General features: G+C 57.3%; 1 protein-coding gene across 5 annotated transcripts in view; it reads left to right on the top strand.

Moving 5' to 3' along the window:
• The window catches only part of ITPK1 (inositol-tetrakisphosphate 1-kinase), a 178,769-nt gene extending 158,257 nt beyond the window's left edge, over positions 1-20,512 (top strand). For 4 of the 5 annotated variants that reach the window (XM_053224865.1, XM_053224864.1, XM_053224863.1 and 1 more), the window contains 7 exons: positions 37-135; positions 498-538; positions 4,281-4,446; positions 9,092-9,217; positions 10,486-10,553; positions 14,934-15,096; positions 19,622-20,512. In XM_053224865.1, the coding sequence (XP_053080840.1) occupies positions 37-135; positions 498-538; positions 4,281-4,446; positions 9,092-9,217; positions 10,486-10,553; positions 14,934-15,096; positions 19,622-19,980 (1,022 nt within the window). In that variant the 3' untranslated portion in view covers positions 19,981-20,512. The remainder of the gene's footprint in view (positions 1-36; positions 136-497; positions 539-4,280; positions 4,447-9,091; positions 9,218-10,485; positions 10,554-14,933; positions 15,097-19,621) is intronic. The other variant, XM_053224861.1, reaches the window with a different exon arrangement.
• Positions 20,513-24,502: the final 3,990 nt, after the last annotated feature.

The raw sequence follows: 24,502 nt of genomic DNA, 5'->3' as shown, positions 1-24,502 counted from the left end.
CAGGCGTGCTGACGTGGGCTTCTTCACCGTCCCCAGATGACAGGATCTGCTCGCCACCCTTCATGGAGCTCACCAGCCTGTGCGGAGACGACACCATGAGGCTCCTGGAGAAGAACGGCCTGGCATTCCCCTTCAGTGCGTACCACGCTCAGGCCCCGCTGGGCAGGCTGGCTGGGCCGCGGGCCGGGTGGGGATGGGGGGCTGTCTGTGCTCCCTGGGGTGCGTGAAGGCCTTGGCCGCCAGGGAGGGCTTTGCAGCACTCAGCGGTCACGGGTCATCAGGTGGTGTGGGCGGCGGGTGCTCTTTTGCCGGCCTGGCACTGTCTGTCCAGACGCCTGAGTGCAGATGCTGGCCGTTGTTGAGTCCGCGTGTCTGCTACCTGCCCCTCATCCCCACGGGCTGCTGGAGGGTCAAGAATTTCTCCCTGTGCCGCGAGTCAGGCTTTGTGGAGAATAACCTCACTGATTTCTCTCTGCTTTTCTCTCCCTGCTCCATAGTTTGCAAAACCAGAGTGGCTCATGGCACCAACTCTCATGAGGTGAGTGGAAGCTTTGACTGCCCTGTGTCCCCATCTCCCCCTATGCCCCCACCTTTCCAGCTCACAGTGTCTCTCTGGGAGCCCGCAGGGGTTTGTGTGCCAGATCTCACACCTGCTGCTCCAGCTCGCTGTCCTGCTCCTGGTTGTGGCTTTGTGCATGGTCTCCAGCTTCTCCCCGTGCCTGTCCTGTCCCCAGGGGCGAGATGGGTGTGCCAGGGGTCTGCCTGCCCGCTGCGAGCCCCAGCAAGTCATATCACGTCCCAGTTTGACCTGTCCGACTTTCCAACCTTTGGCTCATCAGTGTCGATCGTTCCCTGGGGCACCTGCTCTGTGCCAGCCACTGCCCCAGGCCCCTCTGAGTGCTGCTCACTGGAGATGTGGTGTCCCTGCCAGCTGCTCACAGACCGGCTAGTCCTGCTGAATTTAGAAGGGAGTGGGGGAGGCAGCGGCACTCTACTTGCCAGTGTGTGGGGATTCCTCCACCCTCTCTGTCATTCCTTTATTCCCCCGTGGGCATTCCCAGCCCCACTCAGTGCCCGGGGAAGAACGCACAGGATGTGCACCCTGCCCCGGGGGGTAGAGACCGAGTCCCAGAGACATAGCACCGGTGAGATATGGTGCAGGACCATAAGCAGAGGAGGCCTTCCGGGGGTAAGGGGAGCAGGTGGCCAGGCAGGGACTCCATTGGGTTGCCCTTGCTGTCTTTGGAACCACACTGGGACATTGTCCTCAAGGCTTCCCTCCACCCCCACCCCATTGTCTGCATTTCATTCCCTTACAGGCACGGCCCGGCCTGGGGGCCTTCCTGTTAGGCACCGGGGAGGGTGCACTGGGCCGTAGACTCAGCGCCCATCCTGAGGGCCCCGTGGGGAGAGTCTGACCCAGTCAGAAGTGCTCCCCGAGACCTTAGGATGAAACCTGGACAGCCCCCCAGCAGTGCCCGGAAGCAGAGTTCCGTGGTGGTCTTTCTCCCCGGCATATGTTTGTGGCGACACTTATATGCCTATAAATAGAAAGTGTCAGTGTGATATATGGTACATGGTGTGACGGAAGCTGCTGGGCCCAGGGTGTGCCTCTGCTCGTGGGAAGGAATGTGGGGGCAGCCCCTGGAAATCGCGGCCTGCTGCAGAGGTCAGCCGCCTCGTAAGGCTGGTTGCCCTTGGGGAGCCATCCCTGCCTGGGCCTGCCTGGGCTCTGGGCCAGGGATGTGCTCCATGCCAGGCGCTGGGAGGGAGCCGGAATGCTTCAGAGCATCCAGAGTCATGTCACCAGAGCCCACATTCCCCTCGGCACCTGCCTGCCAGCCTTCCACCTGCCCCTTCTCACTAGGACCTGGTTCCTCTGTTGGTCAGTGCCTTGCAGTTTTCTGGATGGAAGGATGACTCTAATCATCATTAGTGTGATTAGACCATCCTGATGCAGAAAAGGTCAGCCTGCAGGGAAGAAACCACTTCTGTCTTCACAAGAGAACTCAAATCTTGTGGACCTGGGAGCGGGTCTGGCTCTGGGCGCTGCCAGCGGTGGGACTTGGGGCAGATTACCCAGCCTCTCCGAGTGTCTGTCTGCACGTGGGGATGGCATAGCGGTCACGGGGGAATGAGGGAGTTGCCATACGTGCTGCTCTGCACCTGTCGGGTGAGCTATTAGGGAACCAGCTGCTATTAGGGAACCTGCTGGGGGTTCCAGGTCCAAGTGAGTTCCCTCCTGCCAACGTATGGGGTCAGTGCCTTTGGGGGCAGCTTTCATCCCTCAGTCTTGCTGTCTGAGTCTGGCTCCAAAATGTACACATGGGTACCTCTCTGTCTCCCCCCCCCCCCCACTTCTCCCAACCCACAGTGTGCTGTTTCAGGGAGGGGCTCCCCCAGATCGGGAACGGAGGAGCATCCAACATTGGGATCTGGAGACTCCCAGGGAGTCTGTGTGTGCTCTGGGCTGCCTGCCTCCTGGCAGGCTTCAACATCAGAGGGATGCCCCTTTGAGTGGGGTGCCCTCCATGGCATGAGCCTGGGCGTTGGGGAGCAAGGCTCTTCCTCTGTTTCACGGGGGCCTGGGGATGTTGGTTGCAGCAAGGATGGAGGACAGGTCTGTGGACGTAATTTGCTTTAAACAGAAAAGTGAGGCTTTCTTTTTTTTTTTTTTTTAATTTAAAAAAAATGTTTATTTTTTTATTTTTGAGAGAGAGCACAGTGGGGGAGAGTTAGAGAGAAAGAGACAGGGAGACACAGAATCCAAAGCAAGGCTGGAGGCTCTGAGCTGTCAGCACAGAGCCCAATGCGAGGCCCAGACTCACAAACTACGAGATCATGACCTGGGCCCAAGTCGGATGCTCAACCGTCTGAACCACCCAGGCGCCCCAAAAGTGAGGCTTTCTGATTAGGGTCCGTCCTTACCTGTACTGAGGTCTACCTGAGCCCTCCCTCAGAATCCCAAGCTCAACTAAAGTCAACTAGTTTTGGCAAACCACTCTCTTTTTATTTCCTGTTCATAGAGCTGTTTGTTTTTTGTTTTGTTTTGTTTTTAAGCCAGTGCATGCACACTGATTTGCTTGGCAGTGAAATCATCATCCTCCCCCCCTCCCCCCACCTCTTTGTTAAACCACTAAGCCAGAAGCTCAAAGTGCCCCTGCAGCATCTATCCCATGGTAGTTATTGTTGCTGTTCTACAAGTGAGGAAAACGAGCTTAGGGCGAGTCCCCTGTCAGCCCTCATGCAGCCAGGTGCTGGAGCTAGGACTTAACCCCGTGTCTGGCTCGCCTGGCTCCCAGGCCGCCTGTGGGCTTTCTCTTCCTTGTCAGAAGTCTAAGGAGACGGTCGCTGCGGCACACGCATGCACTCACATGTGCACACATATGCACACAGATGCACACATTTTTTGTTTCTGCATGTGGCCTGCCTCTCCACTCCTGCCCTGCCCGGCCGAGCACCAGGAACGTTGGGGTGGTGCTCTGTGACAGTTGACGTCAGGGGTGGCTGCCAGTGCAGGCAGCCAGCTGTCCAGGCTCCGTCATTCCTGCCCATAGTCCTGGGCATCTGGTGGCTCCTTCCTGGGGCCTTTGGGCTGCAAGGGATTAGTCACGGTCCCGGCTCTGGCATCTGAGCCAAAGCAGAGATTTTCTCCAGCTGTGCCTCTGCCCTCCCTACCTTCGTGGCCCTACCAGATCCTCTCAGTGGGGACCTTTGTCCCCACAGGCATCGGAGTCAGAGCAGCACGTTCCCATTTCTCAAGCATCCATGTGGTTCACTGAATGTGTGAGAGGCCAAGACTTCGTGCTGGGCAGACCCAGTCCCAGCCTGGGCTCCATCACTTTCCAACCAGCCACTGAGCTGCTCAGGGCCTCAGTTTCCCCATCTGTAAAAGGTGCATGATAACATGCCTTACACTCCCTGCCTCTCCTGGATCTTTGTGGAAGAATCTCTAAGGATGTCGTAAGGATTGAATAGTATACAACCGGGGGTCCCGTTCCCAGGATTACGGTGTGGAGTTGGGCAGTGCACAGCCAGCTCAACCCTACGTGGACAGCCTGACGGTACAGGATTTCCTAATCCCCACAGCAGGAGTGAATTGACCCCCAGGTGTTCATTCTCGAGTCTCACTCCCCTCATCCTGGCTTGAGATTCTTTCTGGGGAGTCCTCAGTTCACAGGGATGGTGGTTCTTGGTGCATCTGGGCAGGTGATGTGCCCCTGGGTAAGGCTGAGTAGGTGGTGGATTCTGACAGAGCTCTTGGCTCCCTGTTTCTATAGATGGCCATCGTGTTCAACCAGGAGGGCCTGAGTGCCATCCAGCCACCCTGTGTGGTCCAGAACTTCATCAACCACAACGCTGTTTTGTACAAGGTGTTTGTGGTGGGCGAGTCCTACACCGTGGTCCAGAGGCCCTCGCTGAAGAACTTCTCTGCCGGCACGTCAGGTAACCAGGCTTCCCGCTGTCGCAGGGGCCCGGCTGGGACAGGGCGTCGGCCGTCTGTCCTGCCGCACTTACCCTGCTACCCTGTGTTATTTTGGAGGGGGCAGGGATGATGTGATCTGAAGGGTGGAGGAGGTCTGCTCAGTAGTGAGAAGTCTTGGAGAACGAGGTAAAACCCCACTCCACCGGGTCATTGTAGGGGCTTCATCCTCCCGGACCACTGTAAGCTCCGGGACTCCTCCGAAAGCTCTCCGCGCCCAGGGCACTTCCTGGGGGCCCCACAGAGATGACACGCATGAGGAACATGCTGGAATGGGTGATTGGCCCTTGAGGGAAGTGAGGGTTTGGGAAAGGGCCCCTCTTATTTTTTGAAGGCCAGAGTGCTGACTGTTTTATCATGTCTTTTTTTTTTCCAAATGGGGAGGCCCAGTGTTACTTGCTGCTTCTGCAGCCACTGAGTGGATGTGTGCTCCGTTAGAGGTCACACAGGGTCCAGCACTTCCTAGTTGTGGGACCTCAGGCAGGTCCATGTGGGCACAGTCACCCCACCGCGTCCCCCCTTACAGGGGTGAGGACTGAATGAGCATGTTTTGGATCCCAAGTGTCCCTCAGATGGTCACAGGGTGGTGGTGTTTTTAGGATGCTGCCATTATTTGGGGCATTTGAGGGGATCCTGTAAGGAGACTGAGGGGCTCCACAAGCTCAGTTTTATTAATTAATTAATTATTTAGGGAGAGCGAGTGCATGAGCAGGGGAGGGGCAGAGAGAGAGAGAGAGAGAGAGAGAGAGAGAGAGAGAGAGAGAGAATCCCAAGAGGCTCTGCACTGTCAGCACGGAGTCTGACACAGGGCTCGAACCCACAAACCACAAGATCATGACCTGAGCCGAAACCCAAGAACCTGACCCTTAATCGACTGAGCCACCCAGGCGCCCTGCTCAGCTTTTTTTTTTTTTTTAGCTACTCTCCTGACACCAGCTGATCCTTGGCCCTTTCAGAAACTGACACTAAGATACGGATTTGCTGGTGTTGGGGCTGCTCAAAAGAATGTTCTAGTGGTTCTGAAGGCATCTCTAAGGCAAGTTGCAGAAACCTTTGGAGCAGAGTAACCGTGTCTTTGAAATAAGCACAGCTTTCTAAGGGATCCCTTGCAGGATATTTGATTGTCCTCATGTGCTGTGCTCAGACATGCCGTGCATTTATCTCTGCAAGGGAAACCCGCCATCACCAGATGCAGTGAAATACCGGGCCGTTCTGTCTCCATCTGAGTCAACAGATGTGTCTTCTTAAAGTCCCTCCTGCTGGGATTGCCTGTCACCATCCGTTCCTGGTGGCTTTAAGCCACTCCTCTTGAATAAAGTTCAGCTGTTCATCCCCAGGACAGCTTTTTTCTTCCCATTAACGCAACACAGAGAGCAGACACTTTGAAAATGTGTGCCCGTTTTCACTTCCTTTCTGGGTGCAAGCAGCCTTCCCAGCCAGGCGGGGGGCTCCAGGACTCAAGGCTGCATTGTCAGGGTTTGGGACATCCCCATAATCCCCCCGGTCCCAGCTCTCGCACACTGGGATGATGTAATGATCTGGGGGTGAGGGGACTAAGATCTGGAGGGGTCTTTTTGCATATGACTATATAGCAGCAGGAGGCATTCTTATAAATTGTGGGCTGGAAGAGACTATTTTTTTTTAATTATGTATTTTCTCTGATTTTTAAAAAGTACGTGCTTTAAGTCTGTGGAAAATATATTAAGAGTAGCATACCTTACATAGCCTCCTTTCTTTTTTTATTAAAAGAATTTTTTTTTTAACATTTATTCACCTTTGAGGGACAGAGCACAAGCCGGGGAGAGAGAGGGGGACACAGAATCGGGAGCAGGCTCCAGGCTCTGAGCTGTCAGCACAGGACCCGATGTGGGGCTCGAACCCACTAACTGCAATATCATGACCTGAGCCAAAGTCGGACACTTAACTGACTGAGCCACCCAGGCGCCCCTCTTTTTTTTTATTTTTACCCAAATCCCCTCTACCTGTAAGAAATTTACTGCCACGTTTCCTTCCTTTCCAGACGAAGGAAAGGAAGTTTTCTCCTTTTCCTCCCTGTTACAAAGTGCTGGGCCAGTTTCTGTCTCAGCCCTGGGAGCTGTCTGCAGCCAGGCACAGGCTCTGTGTCCTGTGTCTTGAGGATGAGGCTCCATGTTTCTGTGTCTTCTCATGACTGTGTTTCTTCTCATGACAGGTTGCCAGTTTTCCATAAAATGTAGGCTGGGGAGTAGGTAAACTCATAGAGCCAATGCAGGAATGTTTATTATGCTCAGGCAAGTTGAATAACTTTCAGCATGTCCGTCCATCCGTCCCAAAGCCGATTTCATGTCTGCGGTCTTCAGGGCATCGTGCCAGGGAGCCGGCGCGGGCTTTGTTCTCTTTATGTGCGTGTTCTTTCCAGATGAGAAGCATAACTCGACAGGGGTCCTTTAAGCTGGACCAGTTGAGCAGCAGGCTCTGGGGCTCTGGCCTCTTTCCAGCCCCCACACTGGCTTTCCGGTTTCCCTTGTCCAGTGTGGCCTACAGCTTCCCCATCCACGCAAGGAGCTGTGGGGTTCTTCAGGACCTGGGGGGCGGGGAGCCAGGGACACTAGCCTTCCCTCCATAACGACCATGCTCTGTTGATTTTCAGGTGCACTTGTGGTTTTCCCTGTTAACGTCTCTGAAGTCAGGTGATTTTTAGAGCCAGGCATCTTCTAGTTGCTTCTGCTGGAGTGAAAGTCAGGTTCTTACTGAGAGGGTTGGTGTTGGCTTGTGTCAGCCACTAGGAACACGTATCCTATGCCTGTCGTTCACAGTTGGGGAGATTGCTCCCCTGTCTCTACCCAGTGCCAGGACCGAGATAGGCACGTCTCTGTGTTCCCCTTTTGTGCAGTGGATTTACTTTCGTTTCCTGTACTGTGTGGACTAGTGCCTTTATTTTACCCTTCTCCCTGGGCCTTTTTTCCCTTAGGGGTACATCAAAGAATGATATCACTTGCCACGTAGAGCTGGGGTCAGCAGACTTTTTCTGCAAAAGCCTAGATAGTAAATATTTCCAACTCTGTCATAATTATTTAATGCTGCCCTTGCGGCATGAAAGCAGCTGTAGACAATATGTCAGCACCTGGGCCTGGCTGTGTTCCAATAAAACTTTATTTACAAACGGCAGGTGACAGGCTAGCTTTGGCTTTCAGTCTCTGGTTTGCCGATCTGTCATCTAGAGCCTCTCTAGTGTAATGGATGCCGTATTTCCTTGAGCCTGCCATGTGCCCAGCCCTGTGCCTGGTAACTGATCCAGTAGGTGACTAGATAGTCAGCCAAGTATCCTGCCCTCATGTGTTTCTATTCTAGTGGGAGAACCCCCACATGCGGAAAGAAAGAATAAAAAGATGCATCGTGGCATAGATGAAGGGCTCCAGAGGAAACAGTGGGTCCTGGGACACCGCTGGGTGAGGGAGCCAGAGCTGGCCTCTCTGTGGAGCTGATACTTGTATGGGATCTAGAAGAAGATCTGGGCCTCCGTCTGCAGCACTGTGACGTGCCCCCCTCCCCAGAGACACACATGAAGAGTAAGCAAATAAAGCTGAAGAAAGTGTGGTCCGTGCTCATAACTGCTCAGTTACTGCAATATTTGGGGATTAAACCTGTCATTTACTCTGTTTTGAACCTGTTCTTCTTGTCTATACATCAAGGGCCGAAAGCACCCATATTCCCCTCATTGCCTTCCCACCCCCGTGGGGCGCTGGTAGTGGTTCGTTACTCAGACTGTGTGTCTCAGGACTGTTCCAGACACTGGGAGTGAGTGGATGGGGTCCCAAATCCAGAGTGGTCCTGTGATCGGAGTGTCAGGGCCCAGCCAGGTCCATCTTTAGAGGAAGTGGGTATCTTAAAGCTCCCCAAGGGACTGGCATCGGAGGACACGTGACCCACTCTGACCTGTCTCAGCTTCCCAGTGTCCTGGGCCAGGGAGTGTCTGGAAGTTGCCCACACCCCCTCTGGCTGCTGTTCAGGCCACACACAGGTGGTACTTGAGCAGAGCCCCCCCCCCCCCCCCCCCACTGCCACTGTCATTGCTGAATAGTCCCCTGGCCTGAGCCTCCAGGTCAGAGTTAGCCCAGGAGGAGAAACAATCTCCTTGGAAAACGGTCCACGTTTTTTATTGGTGTCCCTTCCACAAGAAACTGTTGGGTGATGTGGTCTGTCCGGTCCAGTGAGTGCTGGGTGTGCCTTTCTGAGTGCCCAGCTTCTTCCCTTCCTGGCAGAGTTAAGCACCGTGGTGTTTCCTTGTGGCTCCTGCAGGCTTCCCAGCCTCCCTGAACTTGGCTGTGTCTACCTGCTCTGTGTGGCCCCCCTCCCCAGGCTTGCTCTGCTACCCTTGGGGACCCTCGGGGCGGGTGGGAGGCACCCTGAGCTTGGTGGGGTTGGGCCAGGCCGGGCTACAGGGCAGAAAGGTAGGCAGTGCCCGCAGAAGGCCAGAACACCTGTTGCAGCTGCTCGAGGCCCACTCTGTCCTCCGGCCCCCAGGGCTTGCCACCCCTGAAGGCCCCCTCTTCTTGGCTCTCGGAGCCCAGGAGTAGAGATTGGTGGGGCTGCTTGGCACCAGTCCTGCAGGGTGTTTATTTTCCCCAGGCTCCTCCCCAGGACCGTCTCTCGTGCCCCCCGTCTGGACTGGCTCTGGTCGGAGCGGCGGGAGGACTGTCGGGCACACCGGGGCGGCAAGGGGCCTGTGTGCCCCACTAGCGGGAAGGATGCCAGGTACCTCTCAGCGCCTGCCTGCTTGGCCTCCGCCCGAATCACTTCCTCATGCATGATTGTTGCGGCGCCGTAATCCTGGAGCTGGTGGGGGTCGTTGGCAATCAGAGCGGGTGCCCCGCTGTGGCCTGGCCCCTGCACGCCGTGGTGCTTCCACCAAGGCCCTTCCTGTCCTGTGCTTAGGGGCCCAGGTCCCAGGGATGAGCAGTATGTCCTGAGGACGGGAGCCACAATGGCCCACTCTGGAAAGACTGAAGCAGAGGCTGCTGGGGCCACATAGCCCAGGACATCCCCATGCCATTCTTGGTGGGGGGCACGGGGCGGTGGAGCTCGTGGTTTTGTGATTCTTGCATTTGTGTGCCCATGCTTCCAAGTGCTCGAGAGAACGTGTGACCGACCGACCTCACTCCAGGGGGTGGACAGACAAACCAGCTGCTTGTTGCTCTCATTATTCTTGGGATCAGCCTGCCCCTCTGGGTGCCCCAATGGGGCTGAGGGTGTGATGGGCGATGGCCATGGGTCAGGGAAGTATGGGGTGGGGGGAGGTGAAGCGCATTTCGGGCGGGCTGTGCCGGCTTCCAAAGCCAAACAGATGACTCTGTATGCTTTCTTGGATGGATCCTGTAGCAGCCCGTGTTCTGATTTCCTGTTTTTTCCCCCTAAATAGTTGGGGTACAGCAGAACCCTTTATATGTGAAACTCTCACGTGCCAAGTAGCAGCTTGGGCATTTCCCACGTGCTACCCTGAAAAGGAGTTCTCTGAGCAGATACCGGGAGGGGCTGGGAATACTGGATTCGATGGCATTTACTGGTCCTCCGACCTCGATTTTACTTGCCATTGACTTTGGGCCTTTGGTATTCTGGCACACTGCATTTCCCGCTCACTCGGCCACCACTCCATCCCCTTTCTAGTGCCGTGTCCGTAAGACACATTAGACACGCTTTGGGAATGGGGCCTTGGATGTGGGGGAAAACCAGACCTAAGATACCATAAGGTCGTAGCAGAGGTAGGCTCATTAAGGTCATTATTTTTGTATGGGAGGAAGGCTTGAAGCGGGAGCCCTGATCAGGCGTGTTTCCGTCCACGGGGCAGTGTCTTCTTGTCGTGGGGGCGCCCGGCTCACTGGGGCCCCGGGTTGGCTGCTGTTGGACGCTGAACCCTACGGCCACCGTGGCCGTGGCTGGGGTGGTGCTGCCCCCTGGTGTCAGGTGGTGGAGTCACCATCACTGCTTTAAGCTCACTCCGGCTCCGTCTTGTCTTTGCTTTTCAGACCGCGAGTCCATCTTCTTCAACAGCCACAACGTGTCAAAGCCGGAGTCTTCATCGGTCCTGACCGCGGTATGTTCCTTCTGCCGTGTTGGCCGTGTTCCCTCCCGAGCCTGGGTGTGCACAGCGTGCTGTCGGTGGTGAGGCCCAGGCCTGAGCTCCAGCAGAGCAGGGTGGAAGGACCTTCGTCTCCCTGCCAGGGGCCGGAGACCCCTTTGCTTTGCTTGCTTCATTCGGGCTTTCGTGCCCACACCCGTTTACCACTAGTTTCCTCCCAGTGGAAGCTTTTCTAACTCTTCTCCCAGAATGAGGACTCCCTCCCCTCACACATCCCCGCCCCATGTCACGGATATTGTGGAGACCTGCTGCCTTTTTCCTGATTTAAGAAAAGGGGTGGGAGGCGACACCATCTCGGCTTCCTTTTTCTTTCCTTGTCCACGTGAATCCAGTAAGCGTTGTCAAGGGCCTGCTGCTACTTCTGTGGGGGCAGGAGGCTCGCTCGGGGCGACCGTTCCGTGAACGTCACCGTGTGTCAGGAGCCATCCTAGATGCCGCAGGGCATCACAGCCAGGCCTGGACACAGCCTTGCGGGAGCAGGGCGGACAGCTCCATTTTCCTGAGCGGGGAGGCTAATGTTCGGCGAGGTTGAGGAACTTCTCCAAACTCACAGGACTGTTCACTCAGGGGCCAAGCTAGGGTATGACCCCGGATTGGTCTGATTCCAAAGCTGGGTCTTTGGGGAATTTAGGGCTTCTTATCACACTGGTATGTGCAAAGCAGTCTTTACCCAGAGCAGAGAGTTAGAAATTGCCATGGGGCAGCTTCTTAATGTTTATTTATTTTTGAGAGGGAGAGAGGGGGGGAAGGAGGGAGGGAAGGAGGGGGGGAGGGAGGGAGGGAGGAAGGGCAGAGGGAGAGGGAGCCACAGAATGTGAAGCAGGCTCCAGGCTCCGAGCTGTCAGCACAGAGCCGGCTGTGGGGCTCGAACCCACAAACCGTGAGATCATGACCTGAGCTGAAGTCGGCCATGGGGCAGCTTCTGCCATCCCTCCCAAGTCCAGCAAGCCAGCGGCCTCTGCTGTCGCTTCCTCTGACCTTGAAGCCCTGTGCCTTATCTCCTGCTCCTGAGTCATGGCCGTCCCGGCTAATCCGGGAGGATCTGCCTGTGTCCTGGGATGTTCTCACCGACCACATCCACGGTAGGCCCCTGCCCCTGGGCCTCACACCCCCGCTTCCTGTGTTGGGGACATGCACTTGCCTACTACCTCCTGCCCCCCTGCTCCAGGCCGCCGATTCGTTTCTTGTTTGTGTCTGGTTCCTCTGAGGAGCCGGCAGCGTGCAGAGGGTTTTACAGAGCATGGGTGTGGACAGGGACCTGGAGGGAGCACCAGTGTCCCTCCAGATGCTGATAGGCGTTCCCCAGGAACAAGTTCCATGTTCTCCAAGGAAGCTTAGAGAACAACGAGATTTTAAACAGAACCCCACAGCGCCTCTCTGTGCACTGTAAAAAGATGGAAAAAACTGTTTTGTGCAAGAAAAGATTTTCAGCCCTCGGAGACTTTGGGCTGGTGCAGTTCCTCGGGGCTCGTTCCTGAAAGGCTCTCAGACCTTGTTTGGCTGGTGGCTCTGGGCGGGGGTGGCATTCCACGGACTTGTGGGAAGCTGTCCCTGCCAGTCCCAGTGTGGCTCTCGTGGCCCCTGGGGCTGTTAATTGAGGCCAGAGGGTCCCAGGTAACCTTGAGTAATCATCTGTCTGTTGCTCGGTGTGTGTCTTCATCTGTGGGCTGGGAAAGCTTAGAGACACTTCTGAGCCTCCTCTCACCTGTGCTCCACCATCACCTCCTTCCCCTCAGCTCGTGACTGCTCTTCAGGAAGCCCCCAGAAGTGACACCATGTGAAACTAGACAGGGGAATGGCACTCAGCCATACCCTTCCTGTTCAAGACGCAAGCCCCTCCTGCACACCCACAGGCCAGCCTGACATAGTTCGACTCCAGACTCGCCTCCTAGCTTCCTCCCTCCCACCATCAGGGCCTCATGCAGGAAGCCTTGTCCTGGCCTTGAAGCCCTACCTCCTTCCCTGGCTGGAGGCCCCTGAGGGTGAACCCGACTCCCACACCCAACTTACAGGCCCCCAGACACTGCTACATAAGAGTGTGGACACTGACAAGATTGGCTGGCGTCACACCCAAGCTCCACAACATTTCGGCCGTGTGGCCTGGGAATCGCATTGCCGTCTCTCTGAGCCTGTTTCCCCATCCTGCCGCACAGGGCGGTCATGGGATTCGGGGAGTTACTGGATGCAGAGCGCCCAGACGTGCGCCGGCGTGTGCCGGAAGCACTCAGCCCACCATGCTGTGGGAGGAGGGTGATCGTGGTGATCCGGAGGACTACCCCTCACCTCCTCTGTTCCCTCCCCATTCCCCAGAACATCACTGTAGCCTTCGCACTTACAACCCAGGGGCAGGATTTCCGTGCCTTTATCTTGTCCTGGGATGGCTAGTTTAATGTAATCAAACAGCTTCGGGAGGATTTCTGAGATGCCTTGCTGAGCTGAGAAAGTGCTTTTGTAAACAGTGTGTTAATACGGCAGCCATACCCCACCCCCCTTGCTGGTGGACCTGTGCTGCAAGCCTTAAACCTTAGCTTCTCGGATCCTACGTCCCGTGGTGCAGGTGTTTTTATTACCTCATTTATTGGAGTGAGAAAACAAGACCCAGAAGCGTACATTACGGCTCAGGGCGTGCGGGAGGGAATGGGCTGTGCCATGGTGTCTGCCTGGCTCCCTCTGACCTGGGGAGGACCTGGGGCCACAGATCCCGTGGCTGAGCTGCCTCGATGCGCTGAGCCTCTGACTGGCGAAAGGGAGCACAAAATGGGGGATACCTGCCCAGGCTTGGGCGGGTGCTAAGTGACAAGGGCTTGTCACAGGCAGTCTGCCACTGGCCCCTTAGAAAGTATTTCCTCTGATAGCACACCAAGGCAGCAGGGTCATGGGTTTGAGGGGCCCCGCCGGTTGTGCAGAGCCCGCGGGCGTGGCTTCACAGGGGACCGCTGATGGTGCCCGCCCTGGGCTCCTCACTCGGGGCATGTGTGCAAGCTCCCCATCGGCCGTTGTAGCTACCTGTGCCGGGGTAAGGGCCATCTGTCCTTGGTGCCCAGGGCTCTGTCCCCAGCCCTCCTGACTCAGCTTCACTTTTTTTTTTTTTTTTTAAGTGGGGTGAAATTCACATAACATACACCATAGCCATTTTAAGGTAATAATTCAGTAACGTTTTCTGCATTCGCCATGTTGTGCCTATCACCACCTCTGCCAAGTTCCGAGACATTTTCGTCACCTCAGAGGAAAACTCTGTACCTATGAAGCATTTCTGCCACCTTCCCTCTTCTTCCCAACCCCCACCACCACTAGTCTGCTTTTCATCTCCACGGACTTGCCTGTTCTGGACCTTTCGTGTTAACCTGTAAATATTAATGTGTAACCCATCGTGTTTGGCTTCTCACACTTTGCCTGACGTCTTCAGGGTTCACCCACGCCACACCATTGTATGGCTGAATAATGTTCCATCGTGTGGGTAACACAGTTTGTTGATCCCACGTTTTGATGGGCACTTCGGTTGGTTTCCTTCCACCTTTGGCCGGTGCTCTGAACATTGGGTTACAACTACCTGTTTTCAGTCTTCTGGTTACATATACCCAGGAGTGGAAGTGCTGGTCACGTGGTAATTCTGTGTTAAAAGTTTTTGATCCAGCATCAACTTTATTTCTGACAGATCACTCACCCTTCTTCCTCTTTGGCTTCTGAGCCCTGTAGCCCCCAGGACTCCAGTATTTATTGAGCACCTCCTGTAACCTTCTCCTGACTCAGAGGTCACACAGTGCTATCCCTGCTCTAGAATGCAAGGGTAGCACCTCTTCCCAGTGGGGCAGACACTGTTCCCACCTCATCAGGGACCTCCCCATGCAGAGGATAGGGACCTCGTTGGTCCTGTTTGAGCAAACTGAGGCACAGTGAGGCCGAGTACTTCACCCTAGGACCACAGAGCTAGAAAGTCACTGTCAGGATTCAAATCCATGTTCCCTCGATCCCACACACTTCTCAAGGTTCCCCTTCCTCTGTGGCCCTTCTAGGGGCCGAGCTTGAGCCCGTGAAAATCTGTGTGGCTGTCCCAGGCTGGCTGGGACGAGAGCAGAGGACGATTGGGGTGGGGCAGTCCTCCCAGCTTGTCACAGGGACTAGAGGGGTCACGCACACTGTATACTTCGTTCCTGCCCAACTGGTGGGACGTGGGAAGTGGCCGTGTGAGTGCAACTCACCAGGGGTCTGTCCTGCCTCCTTGCCTGACGGTAATGCTAAGCTTGGGGCACCTGAGGCAGGGTCTCTGTGTCTGGTGTGGCATTGCACCTCCCCACCGTGGCCTGATTTGACTTGCATGTGTGTATATGTTGGCAGCTGGACAAGATTGAGGGCGTGTTTGAGCGGCCGAGTGACGAGGTCATCCGGGAGCTGTCCCGGGCCCTTCGGCAGGCGCTGGGTGTGTCGCTGTTTGGGATCGACATCATCATCAATAACCAGACGGGGCAGCACGCTGTTATCGACATCAACGCCTTCCCAGGTGAGCGGTGGGGCCACCTTTATCCGTCCGTACACTGGTGTCCTTGGGTAATGGGGCGGGTGGGCCCGGCTGATCAGCTTCCTCCCTCCCTGCTGGTAGGGCCTGGGATAAATGTGGTCCCGCTAAGCCTCAGCCCCACCTGCGAAATGGGTTTATGGTATGTGGTGAAGTTGGCAAACAAGGTCGGTGCATCCAGCCAGGGTGAACCTGGGCGCTTAGTGGGCCCGCACTAAACCCATTCTTTTACCTTCCTCACTGACCCTGCGCCATCGGTGTTAGCCTTTGTTGGCGGAACCTCAGCTACTCTGTTGGGCTTGTAGATTTCGAGACCTGAAAGGACCCCAGAGAGAGTACGTCCTCCACAGTTTATGTGCAGGGAGTCGACTTTCCCAGGGAGGGAGAAATTACCGCACGTTACAGTGCTGGTTGGTGGCGGGCCGTGCCCCTGCCCCCACCCTGAACTGTAGTGCTGGGGACGGGCCTTGGAGCCGGCCAGCTCCCCGTGGCAATGGCGCCTGCTCCCTGCCGTCTGCCAGAGCCCTGAGGCAGGCAGCATGTGCTGGGGCCCTCAGGGCTGGCTGGCACAGCCTGGCTCCCCCGTGCTCCTCTCTTCTTGGTGGGACATAGCACCCGGAGAACCTTCAGTGGGCTGTTAGCCTACAAGGATGATGGCCGTGACGTCCCCAGCTGACTTTCCCCGGAATGAGCCCACTCTGCCTGGGGGCACCCTGAGGCTGACTCGTCCACCCTCCCAGCTGGCTTTGATTCTCACCTTTATTAAGTAACAGTGGTGGAGGTAAAGTCACTCACTGCTCAGTGGGTATAAAAACATTCAGGAAATGATTCGTACCTTAGGGAGGTTAGCATCTCCAGGGAGAGCCCATGCGTGGCATGCAGGGACTGCTCAGGGGTGTCTGCAAGGTGTGAGACAAGACCTCATGTGCGGGGTGCAGAGCGTGACTTCAGGCTGTGCGGCTCCTGGGCGTCAGGCTGGGGGCCTGACATGTGTCCCTTTGCACTCCTCAGTCCCCACCACCATTACAAGTCATAGCCAGGGAAACCGAGGCTGGGAGGACACCACTGGCTCCTTAAGTCATTCAGTTGACTTTTATCGAGGGCCTACTGTGTGTCCCAGCTGGTCATCTAGTAACACATGCAGGTACAGCGTGACCATGATGGCCAGAGCCCTTCCTTCAGAGGACAGGAGGTGCCCAGGGGCTCCTTCTTGAGGTGGTGGCATTGGAGCAGAGCCCAGCAAGGAGGGAAGGAGCTACCCCCCAAGGGCTCTGGAAGGGACTGTGACAAGGAGGGCCAGAGGTGAGCCCGCCATATGCCATGGTGAGAATGCGGGCTTTCGCTCTGAGCTGGACCAGAGCGGCTGACTGAGGCCAGCATTCCTTTATAGAAACTCAGGCCTGTTGGGACAATGGCCTGTGTTCCTCCTGTCACCCTGGGCGCAGCCTGAATGGAGACTTGGGTGTTGCTGGAGGTGGGGTTTTCACGAGGAAGTGACGGAATGAGTGAGAGAGATCAAGGGAATACAGGGCGTGTCAAGGGAACAATTACAATGAATCAGAGGATCTAAACCCGGGAGGACACGGGGGGGCTGGCAAAGAGGTAGCCGAGTCAGCGGGTTGGTGGGACGAGGAGGGAGCAGTGCCGGGCTGTTGGGGCAGAAGTTCCAGAAGGATGGAGATGGGAGGTGGTGAGAGCATGAAGCTCTGCCCTTGAGCTTCGGCTTTGTGCAAGGTCCTGAGTCGGCCCCCTCTCGACATGGGCAGTTTGGACTGGGTGTCACGAGGGCGTCCTCTATGCTCAGGAGGGACCGTGATTGTGGGCCCAGGTGGCCGGGAGGCTTCTGTCCGAGAGAAGGGCCGCCCAGATGGAGCCAGGCATGGAGGTGGGGGCTGAGGCAGCCGGAACGATGGGCCGAGTCCAGCACACGCTGCCTGAGGGAGCCTGACACTGGGGGAAAGCCAGGGGAGCCCAGGGCAGGCCGTGTCCAGGAGACAGCTGCTCCCCGGCCTCTCCCGGCTTGTTTTGCAAGCCTGGGTCTGGAGCACTCGTGGGCCCGACCCAAAGAGTATGTTCCTGGGGAGGCTGCCTTGGGGCCCTGGGTGTTCAGTAGCCCCCTGTCAAAGGGGCCGCGTGCTGGGCTCTGGGAACTAGTAACAGCAGTAGCCGCGGGTGCTGTTGACACGCTTACACAGCAGGCCTGCTCGGAGAGCTTTACTCCCATTTTGTCCACGCAATAGCACGGCGTGCAGTGAGCTGCCAAGATCTCCCTTTACCCCGTGGAGACATGGAGGTAGGGGCTGGGTGTCTTGTCCGAGCCACATGGCTACCAAGTGCTGGAGCTGAGACTGGAGCCCTCCCCTCCTGACCTGTCAGCCGAAGCCTTGGGTTCCGATCTTGGCCCCGCCCTTCCAGGCTGCGATGGGACAGGTCATCCGGGGGCGGGGGTTGTTCTCAGCGTTCCCTTCTGCGCAGCGGGAGCAGTGATTCCCCCCACACAGAGACAGAGGAGATGATGTTGGCACGGTGCCCAGCCCTGAGCTGGCGCCCCGCGGTGCTGGCTCAGCTCAGTTTGTTCTCCCCAGGCATCGGGAGCTGGCTGCCTGGCTGCCGGCCAGTTCGGGCCGACCCGAGGGGCCTCCCCGGCCTCCAGTTCAGCTTCGGGCCTCCACACCACCCCAGGAAGCCTCAGGAAGCACGTATGTCCTGCCCTGGGCCTTGTCTGGGGGCCTCAGAACAGGACTGCGTCTGTTCCCTGGTGTGGGCCTGACTCGGTTCTCAGCTCTGCTCCCTCTGCTCGTATCCCTACCCTGGAAGCCCGGCAGCCCGCCTGCTGGTTGTCCCTTAGGGGCCTGGCCTGGCCTGGCCTGCCTTTCGGCCCTGTGGCTGGAAGAAGCCCCCCCTGTCCTCAGTGGACCGCCAGGACCACATGATATTCAAGGCACAGATGGCACCAAAGGGCCTGGTTGAGGTCCTGGCACTGCCACTTGGGAGCTTTGTATCCCCTGTAAAATGAGGGTGGCCCTGAGCCCCACTCCCCAGGGACTGCGAGGGACATGCAGCATGCGGCCTGGGGGCCAGCACTTCCTGAGCCTGGGTGAACACCAGCCGTGGGCCCCATCACTGTCTCCACCCGCACCGTGAACAGCCATGTGTCTGTCCGCCTGTGGAAGGGCTCAGTCACTTAACTCTCCGTGCCTCTGTCTCCTCATCTGTAAAACGGGAACACGTTGTGAGGAGGGAGTAAGGGCATATGAACGCACCGTGCATGCCAGCCATTGTACGTGTTTTTAGTTTTGCCGTGGGCATCTCTGCTTCCCCTTCTCGGCCTCGGGCCCGCGATCGTCGACGAATGCCTCCGCCGCCCGGCCCCGGATGGGCTCTTTTGTGACAGGTAGTGCGCCTGCCCTCCTCGCCCAGCCTGTGCCCACGTGGCGAGGCCCATCCTGGAGGATGTGCGAGGGTCCCGGTGACCTCTGAGTGGTGGAGGAGGTCGTCCTGGTGGAGGGAGAAGCCGTATAGGGTGTGAGCAGTGCCTGGAGCCCCTCGCAGAGTGGGCACCTGTTTCTGTCCTGTACCTGGAGCTGTGTGCCCAGTTCTCATGCCTCCACACTGGATCGGGGAGGTGGGGGTGGGGGGCACCTACTCATGTTGAATTTCTTTCAATGCAGTTTTTGGGGCAGTTAGCAAAATCCTTGCCCTAGATGGGAAACCTGCTTGGTGGGTGGCGCCCAAGGATTTGTTTGCCGACATTTGCCTTCGTGTCTGTGTTGGGAAACGTGGGCCGTGGGCAGGCCCTGGCAGTTTCTGTTCGGGAACCCCAGGCCCTGCTTTGTTAGAGGCACAGGTGTAGGTGGGCAGTGGCCCTGCTGGGGGCACCCAGTCTCCACCCCTTGGCTTTGACGCTCAGAGCACATGGCACAGAGGACCGCCCTGCAGGTATTTTGGGGGTGAGAAGGCAACAGACTCTGTTCCAGGGGTAGCCGCTCTGGATCAGGGGTCTCCCCGGGCATGCCCGCAACGGCCTCCTCCCCCCGCCCCTGAGACCTCTCAGTTGACACAGGAGGAAGCTGAGGCTGGGCCATGTGGAGTGGATGGCTGTTTATGATTTAGGATGGGAGGAGTGGGCCTTCGGTATTGCCATGTCCCTCCATGCCACATCCCGCCACAGGCATCTTGGCACATTTGGGGCGGTGATTAAACGAGACCCTGAAACTGTACCCGAGAGGGACAGGGTATGGGGCGTTTGCCTGTCTGCTGGAGCGCCAAGCGTCTCACACCCTGGGGACAGCCGAATTCAAGGGCTAGCCCGCCCACACCCAGCTTTGAGTCTAGGCTTGATGGCTTCCATCTGTCCCGTTACTTAACTGAGCCTCGGTTTTCTCTACGTCTTGAGAGCGCCCACCTTGAGTCCAGGAGCCCCATAGTCCACCTGTGCCCCGCTCTCCCTGCTGCCCATCTCCACCCCAGCCTGGCTCAACGTCCTGTGCTGTCTCTTTCCTGCCTACAGGCTATGAGGGCGTCAGCGAGTTCTTCACAGACCTCCTGAACCACGTGGCCACCGTCCTGCAGGGCCAGAGTGCAGCCGCGGCAGCCGCGGGGGACGTGGCCCCACTGAGGCACAGCAGGCTCCTGGCAGAGCAGGCGGGCAGCCTGGCGGGCGAGCGGACGTGCAGCGCCAGCCCGGGCTGCTGCAGCAGCATGATGGGCCAGGACCCACCCTGGGCGTCGGAGGCTGATGCGGGCGGCGTGGGCACGGGCAGCACCGCCAAGCTGCCCCACCAGAGACTCGGTTGCACCGTGGCGGTATCTCCCAGCTTCCAGCAGCACTGCGTGGCCTCACTGGCCACTAAGGCCTCCTCCCAGTAGCCACGGAGCCCAGGACCTGGAGGGCGGCACGGGCCGCAGAGTGCACCTGCTGGGCAAGCAGCTCCCAGCAGTGACGCTCCTACTAAGAATTCCCAGTGATCTGATTCTTTTTTTTGTTTTTTAATTTTTAACCCGATTTTCTGATGTCATGATCTAAACGAGGGGTGGTGGGGCGGGGGAGATGGAAGAGAACCCCAAGTGGCCCAGCCTCGGGGAAGATGCCTGATACCTGCTGTGCAGATGTCTTCACTGGGTTTACACTTGCTGTGTCTTCAACACTAGGTCTGAATGTGAGGTGGGGTGTGCGTGTGCACGTGTGGCTGCTGTGCGTGTGCACATCCACGTCTGTTCGTCTCGATGGCTGCTGTGGGCCAGGCCTTGGGGACCCTGGAGGGGGGCCGTCCCGGGTCAGGCTTTTGGCCACTGAACAGAGTGAGTGAGAGGTTCCTCATCTCGCTTTCCTCCAAGCCCCTCGCACCCAGGCCCGGCCCCCTCACTGTTCCCCTCCTGCTGGTGGCCTCCACAGCTTTGTGAGGTGTACAGGTGTCCCTCTGAAGAGCCAGAGGAAGCCAGAGGCACACCTACTGTTTCCTTGTGGGGGCTTCGTGCAGGGGGTCTGGGCTGTGGTCTGCCTGTTGCCCACTCACAGAAAGGAAGAAGGAAGCTTCCTGGGGGCGGCTAAGGTCCTGAGTTGGCCTCTACTCTCCACATCCAGCTCCCTGGAGTCCGCCAGGCCCTTCAACTTGTGTCCCATGCAGCCCTGCAAGGGGGCCTCCCACCCTGGCCAAGCGCTGCTCCCCAGGACCCCGGAGGAGGCTGCCTGGTCGGGAGCCCTCGGGCTGATCTTGCCTGTGCCAAGGATTTGTGCCGTGACTGTGGACAGATCATCCCAGGAGTTGCTGGGCCTCCGTGTCCTTGTCTCTGATGAGCCGTTGAGACCAGAGACCTCTGAAGGGCAGGCTTGGTGCCCTACACCCTGCGGTGCAGTCTGCCTCTCTGAGAAATCAGCCCGATGAGCCTCCCCTCGGCATCGAGGTGATTTGGGGCCTCTTCCCCCGGCCAGGTGGGTGGGGGGGGGGGGGTGCTGCCTGTACGCTTCACATCTTTTCGCACCGCCCAGCAGGCCCGCCCCACCCTTCCTGCACTCACTGCAAGCCCCAAGCACAGAGCCAGCCAAGTGTGAGGGGAGCTGCAGCCCCAGAGGTGAGGAAGCAGTTACCCCTCCTCCGTGAGAGTCCCCCCAGCCCCTGATGGCAGCTTACACCACCGGCTGACCACTCCGCTCCCGCGGTGCAGGCGGGCAGACCGCCCCGCCCCTGTGCAAAGAAGGGGGCCGGTGAGGGGCTTTGCCAGTCCTGGGACAACGTGAACCTGGGCAAAATGCATAGGACCCCCTGAGCATGATCTTGTGTCCTGAGACATCCATTCACGTTGAGAAAGTGGGAAAGGCGTCCAGGCTGTCGTGCACGGGCCGATGAGGATGGCCCGAGAGAGGCTGCTGAACTGGGCACTCAGAGGTACCTTCAGGCCTGGCTCAGCAGGGGCGTGGGGGTCACCCACCTTTGGGAAAGGAAGGACTGGGTGGGGGCCGCCCTCAAGCTGCATTGGGCCTAGGGCGAGGACAGGTGCTGTTGGGACTGCCCGGCTGCCCTGGAAAGGAGGGCCCACCGACTAACTGCGTTTACACGACTTGAGTGTTGAACCCCGATTATAATGTCTGTACAGCGCCTTTCCTAGTCCATCCCTGAGCCCCGGGGAAGCAGGAAAGCGTGGCTGGCCTCTTGCACTGCTTTGTTTCCAAAATAAACTACTGAAATTGAACTGCATTTCACATGTGTTTACAAATGCTGTTGAAAGTTCATGCCATTCTCCTGGTCTCTTAATAAAACAGCTTTACCTTCTTAAATGAAATTCCAATCCCGATCTGTCTCAGGAACAGGTGAGGGGGGGGGTGCAGTGTGACCCCCGATGCCGGGCTGGAGCCTCTGGCCATATCGTGTTCCTGGGTAACTTACGTCATCCCCCAGGGTCACACGTGCTCAGGTCCAGAGCCCAGATATCAAGTAACTGTTCCCCACTGGCCTCGATGCGGGTGGCAGGCAAGGTGACCGCTTTTTCTGGAAGCAGAAGCCGAGGGGTGGAGTCTCACTTCGTAAGGACCTGGAAGCATCAGGTGGTGGGAGAGGGAAAGGCCCTGCCTGGCAGCAGGCATCTTCCTTGCATCGCCCCTGTTCAGCGAACACTGGCCACCCCTGATGTAGGGGTTTCAGGAGCACAGACAAGGAGAGGGGCCATCACCCCCTCATCAGTGGTGATGAGGCACCAACCAGCGACCTCCACTCCTAGGGTCACTTGGGTGCACACTGACTTTTTTGGGTGCCAGGACACACTCTCCGTAGAGTTGATTTCCCCTCAGGCCTTGTGGTTTCCACATCAGGGAAAGATCCACTAAAATGCCGCGTCTTCCTTGGCCCTTTAGCAGTATCTCCCCCCGAAGGCTTGGTGGTACTCCCTCTGGGTCAGAGGCTCTGGAACCTTGCAGGGCTCCTGGGAAGGGTCTGCTGTGGTGTGTGCATGTGTAACCCCTGGAGTTGGCCCTGCCAGGATCATGGGGGCAGTTAGGACTCTGATTCCCAAGCCTCTGTTTGCCAGTTGGTGGGCATGTTGGGGTCTGTGGCCCTCAGCACCTGTCTTGGTGGTGTTCAGTGGCCGGGGCTCCCGGAGGCACTCCTGATTTCAAGGGCTCCAGGAGCAAGTACCAGGGCCATATTTTGGCTAGGGCCATGGGTAAGTACAGAGGGTCAGTTGCAAGGTCTCTGCCCTGGACAGCCTGTAACAGAGACCTTGGGCCAGGTTCTGCTTGCGGATGCTTTGTCCAACGATGTGATTCCACAGACATTAGGCCCCACTTGAGTGCAGGCCCTTGATGTCTGTCGTCTTCAAGAGGGCCCAGCAGAGTCTCCTGGTGTAGCATCCTTGCCATTGGCATTCATGGAAGCGTCTAGGTTTGCGGCCCACAGTGGCTTGGGCTGGGCCTGAAGACACCCGGCACGGCCTGGACGCCTCGAACACCCAGGGAGTTGTATGGTGTATCCTTCAAGTAGGCCTTCATTAATGATGGAGAGAACAACTTGGAAAAAAGAGTTTCTCTCTAACCCAGAGGACTGTCAGGTGGGCCTTGCCCGGTGGAAGGGCCATGGCAAGAAACTAGCTTTCCAGCCAGCTGCGATAAGCAGCTGTTGTCACATGGCCACTCCCAAGACCAAGGGAGACTACACGTTCTTGTCCTAGTCTGGGAGATCGGTCCTCTGCTCGGGCACTCACACTGGCCACTGGCCACACAGCCGGTGAATGGCTTGACTGCTGTCCCTGGCGTCTGCATCTTCCTCTCTGTGCCCTAGAAAATTATTCGCCCGGCAGGCGCCCCGACAGCCCCTCGCCCTCCACGGGCCCTTGCCCCGGGCTAGCGATCTTGAGCTGGGTGCTGGCTGTCCTGAAGGCGCATAGCCAGCCCCTCCACCGAGGCTTACCGCGAGGCAGAGAAGTTTCCAGGCTTCTCCCTCTTCTATCTGCCTGGCCCCACCCTGATGCCCCACACATCTGTCTGCCCTGCCCACGCCTGAGCCTGAGCCTGAAGTGATGTGGCTGAGGCTTCAGGCCAACCACACTCCCATTGTTTCTGCCTTTCACGAGGAAGGGCCTGTGCTTTGCCCATTCTCTCTGCACAGCGTTGCCAATGTGATCTTGGAGTGACACTGCGCACCCCCGACACTGTTCAGAGGAGAGCTGTTCCTTGGTCCCACCTGGGCGCTCTCCCTTCTGGTTCTGACCACCCGGGGGCCTTTTCCACGAATGGTTGCATTTTCCCTTCCCGATTTACCCTGACCCGACGGCTTAGAGGGGCTGTTCCTTTCCCGTAGCCTGCCTGACGTCTTCCTCCAGGGCTGCATGTGGGAGCACACCTCTTCGACACCTGTTGCCTCACAAAAAGCTGTTCCCATAGTGATTTCACCGAGACGTTGGTGGTTCTTAGTTCTAGTGACACCTGTGCTTTGCGACAAATGCTCAGGCCTCCGTCCTGTTCACAGGCAACAGGCAACACTTCCCAGAATCCCAGGCTGCCTTGTACTCGATCTGTGCACGTCCGTCCGTACGGTGTTTCTACGAATACACGTACCATATATAAAATCACGGCTTTTGTAAAAGCCAGGAGACTTTGTCCCTGGGCTCTTTGGATTTGTCTTTACAGTTGTTCTGCGTCGTTATGATAACACAGGTGGCCATCTTTGGGATGGGTTTTTTTTTTTCAGGGACAAGGTGATCCCGTGTTCCCTTTGTTAACTTGTCTCGGGAGTGGATGTTTTGATAGCTGACCGCCTAGTGGGATACAGTTTGCTGTTGTGTTTGTTCTTTCTGTAATGGTTGGGGGGTAGAGTGCACCCTTGAAAACGTGTGAAGAAATAAACAATGACTCCAGCTCTTTGGAAGTTGTCCCTCTGTGTATCAGGGGCTGGTTAGCAGC

The sequence above is a fragment of the Acinonyx jubatus genome, chromosome B3, assembly GCF_027475565.1.
Source record: "Acinonyx jubatus isolate Ajub_Pintada_27869175 chromosome B3, VMU_Ajub_asm_v1.0, whole genome shotgun sequence".
In the NCBI taxonomy this organism is placed as follows: Eukaryota; Metazoa; Chordata; class Mammalia; order Carnivora; family Felidae; genus Acinonyx; species Acinonyx jubatus.
Note: the sequence above shows the minus strand (reverse complement) of the source record. Positions and strands in the feature narration are given on the sequence as shown.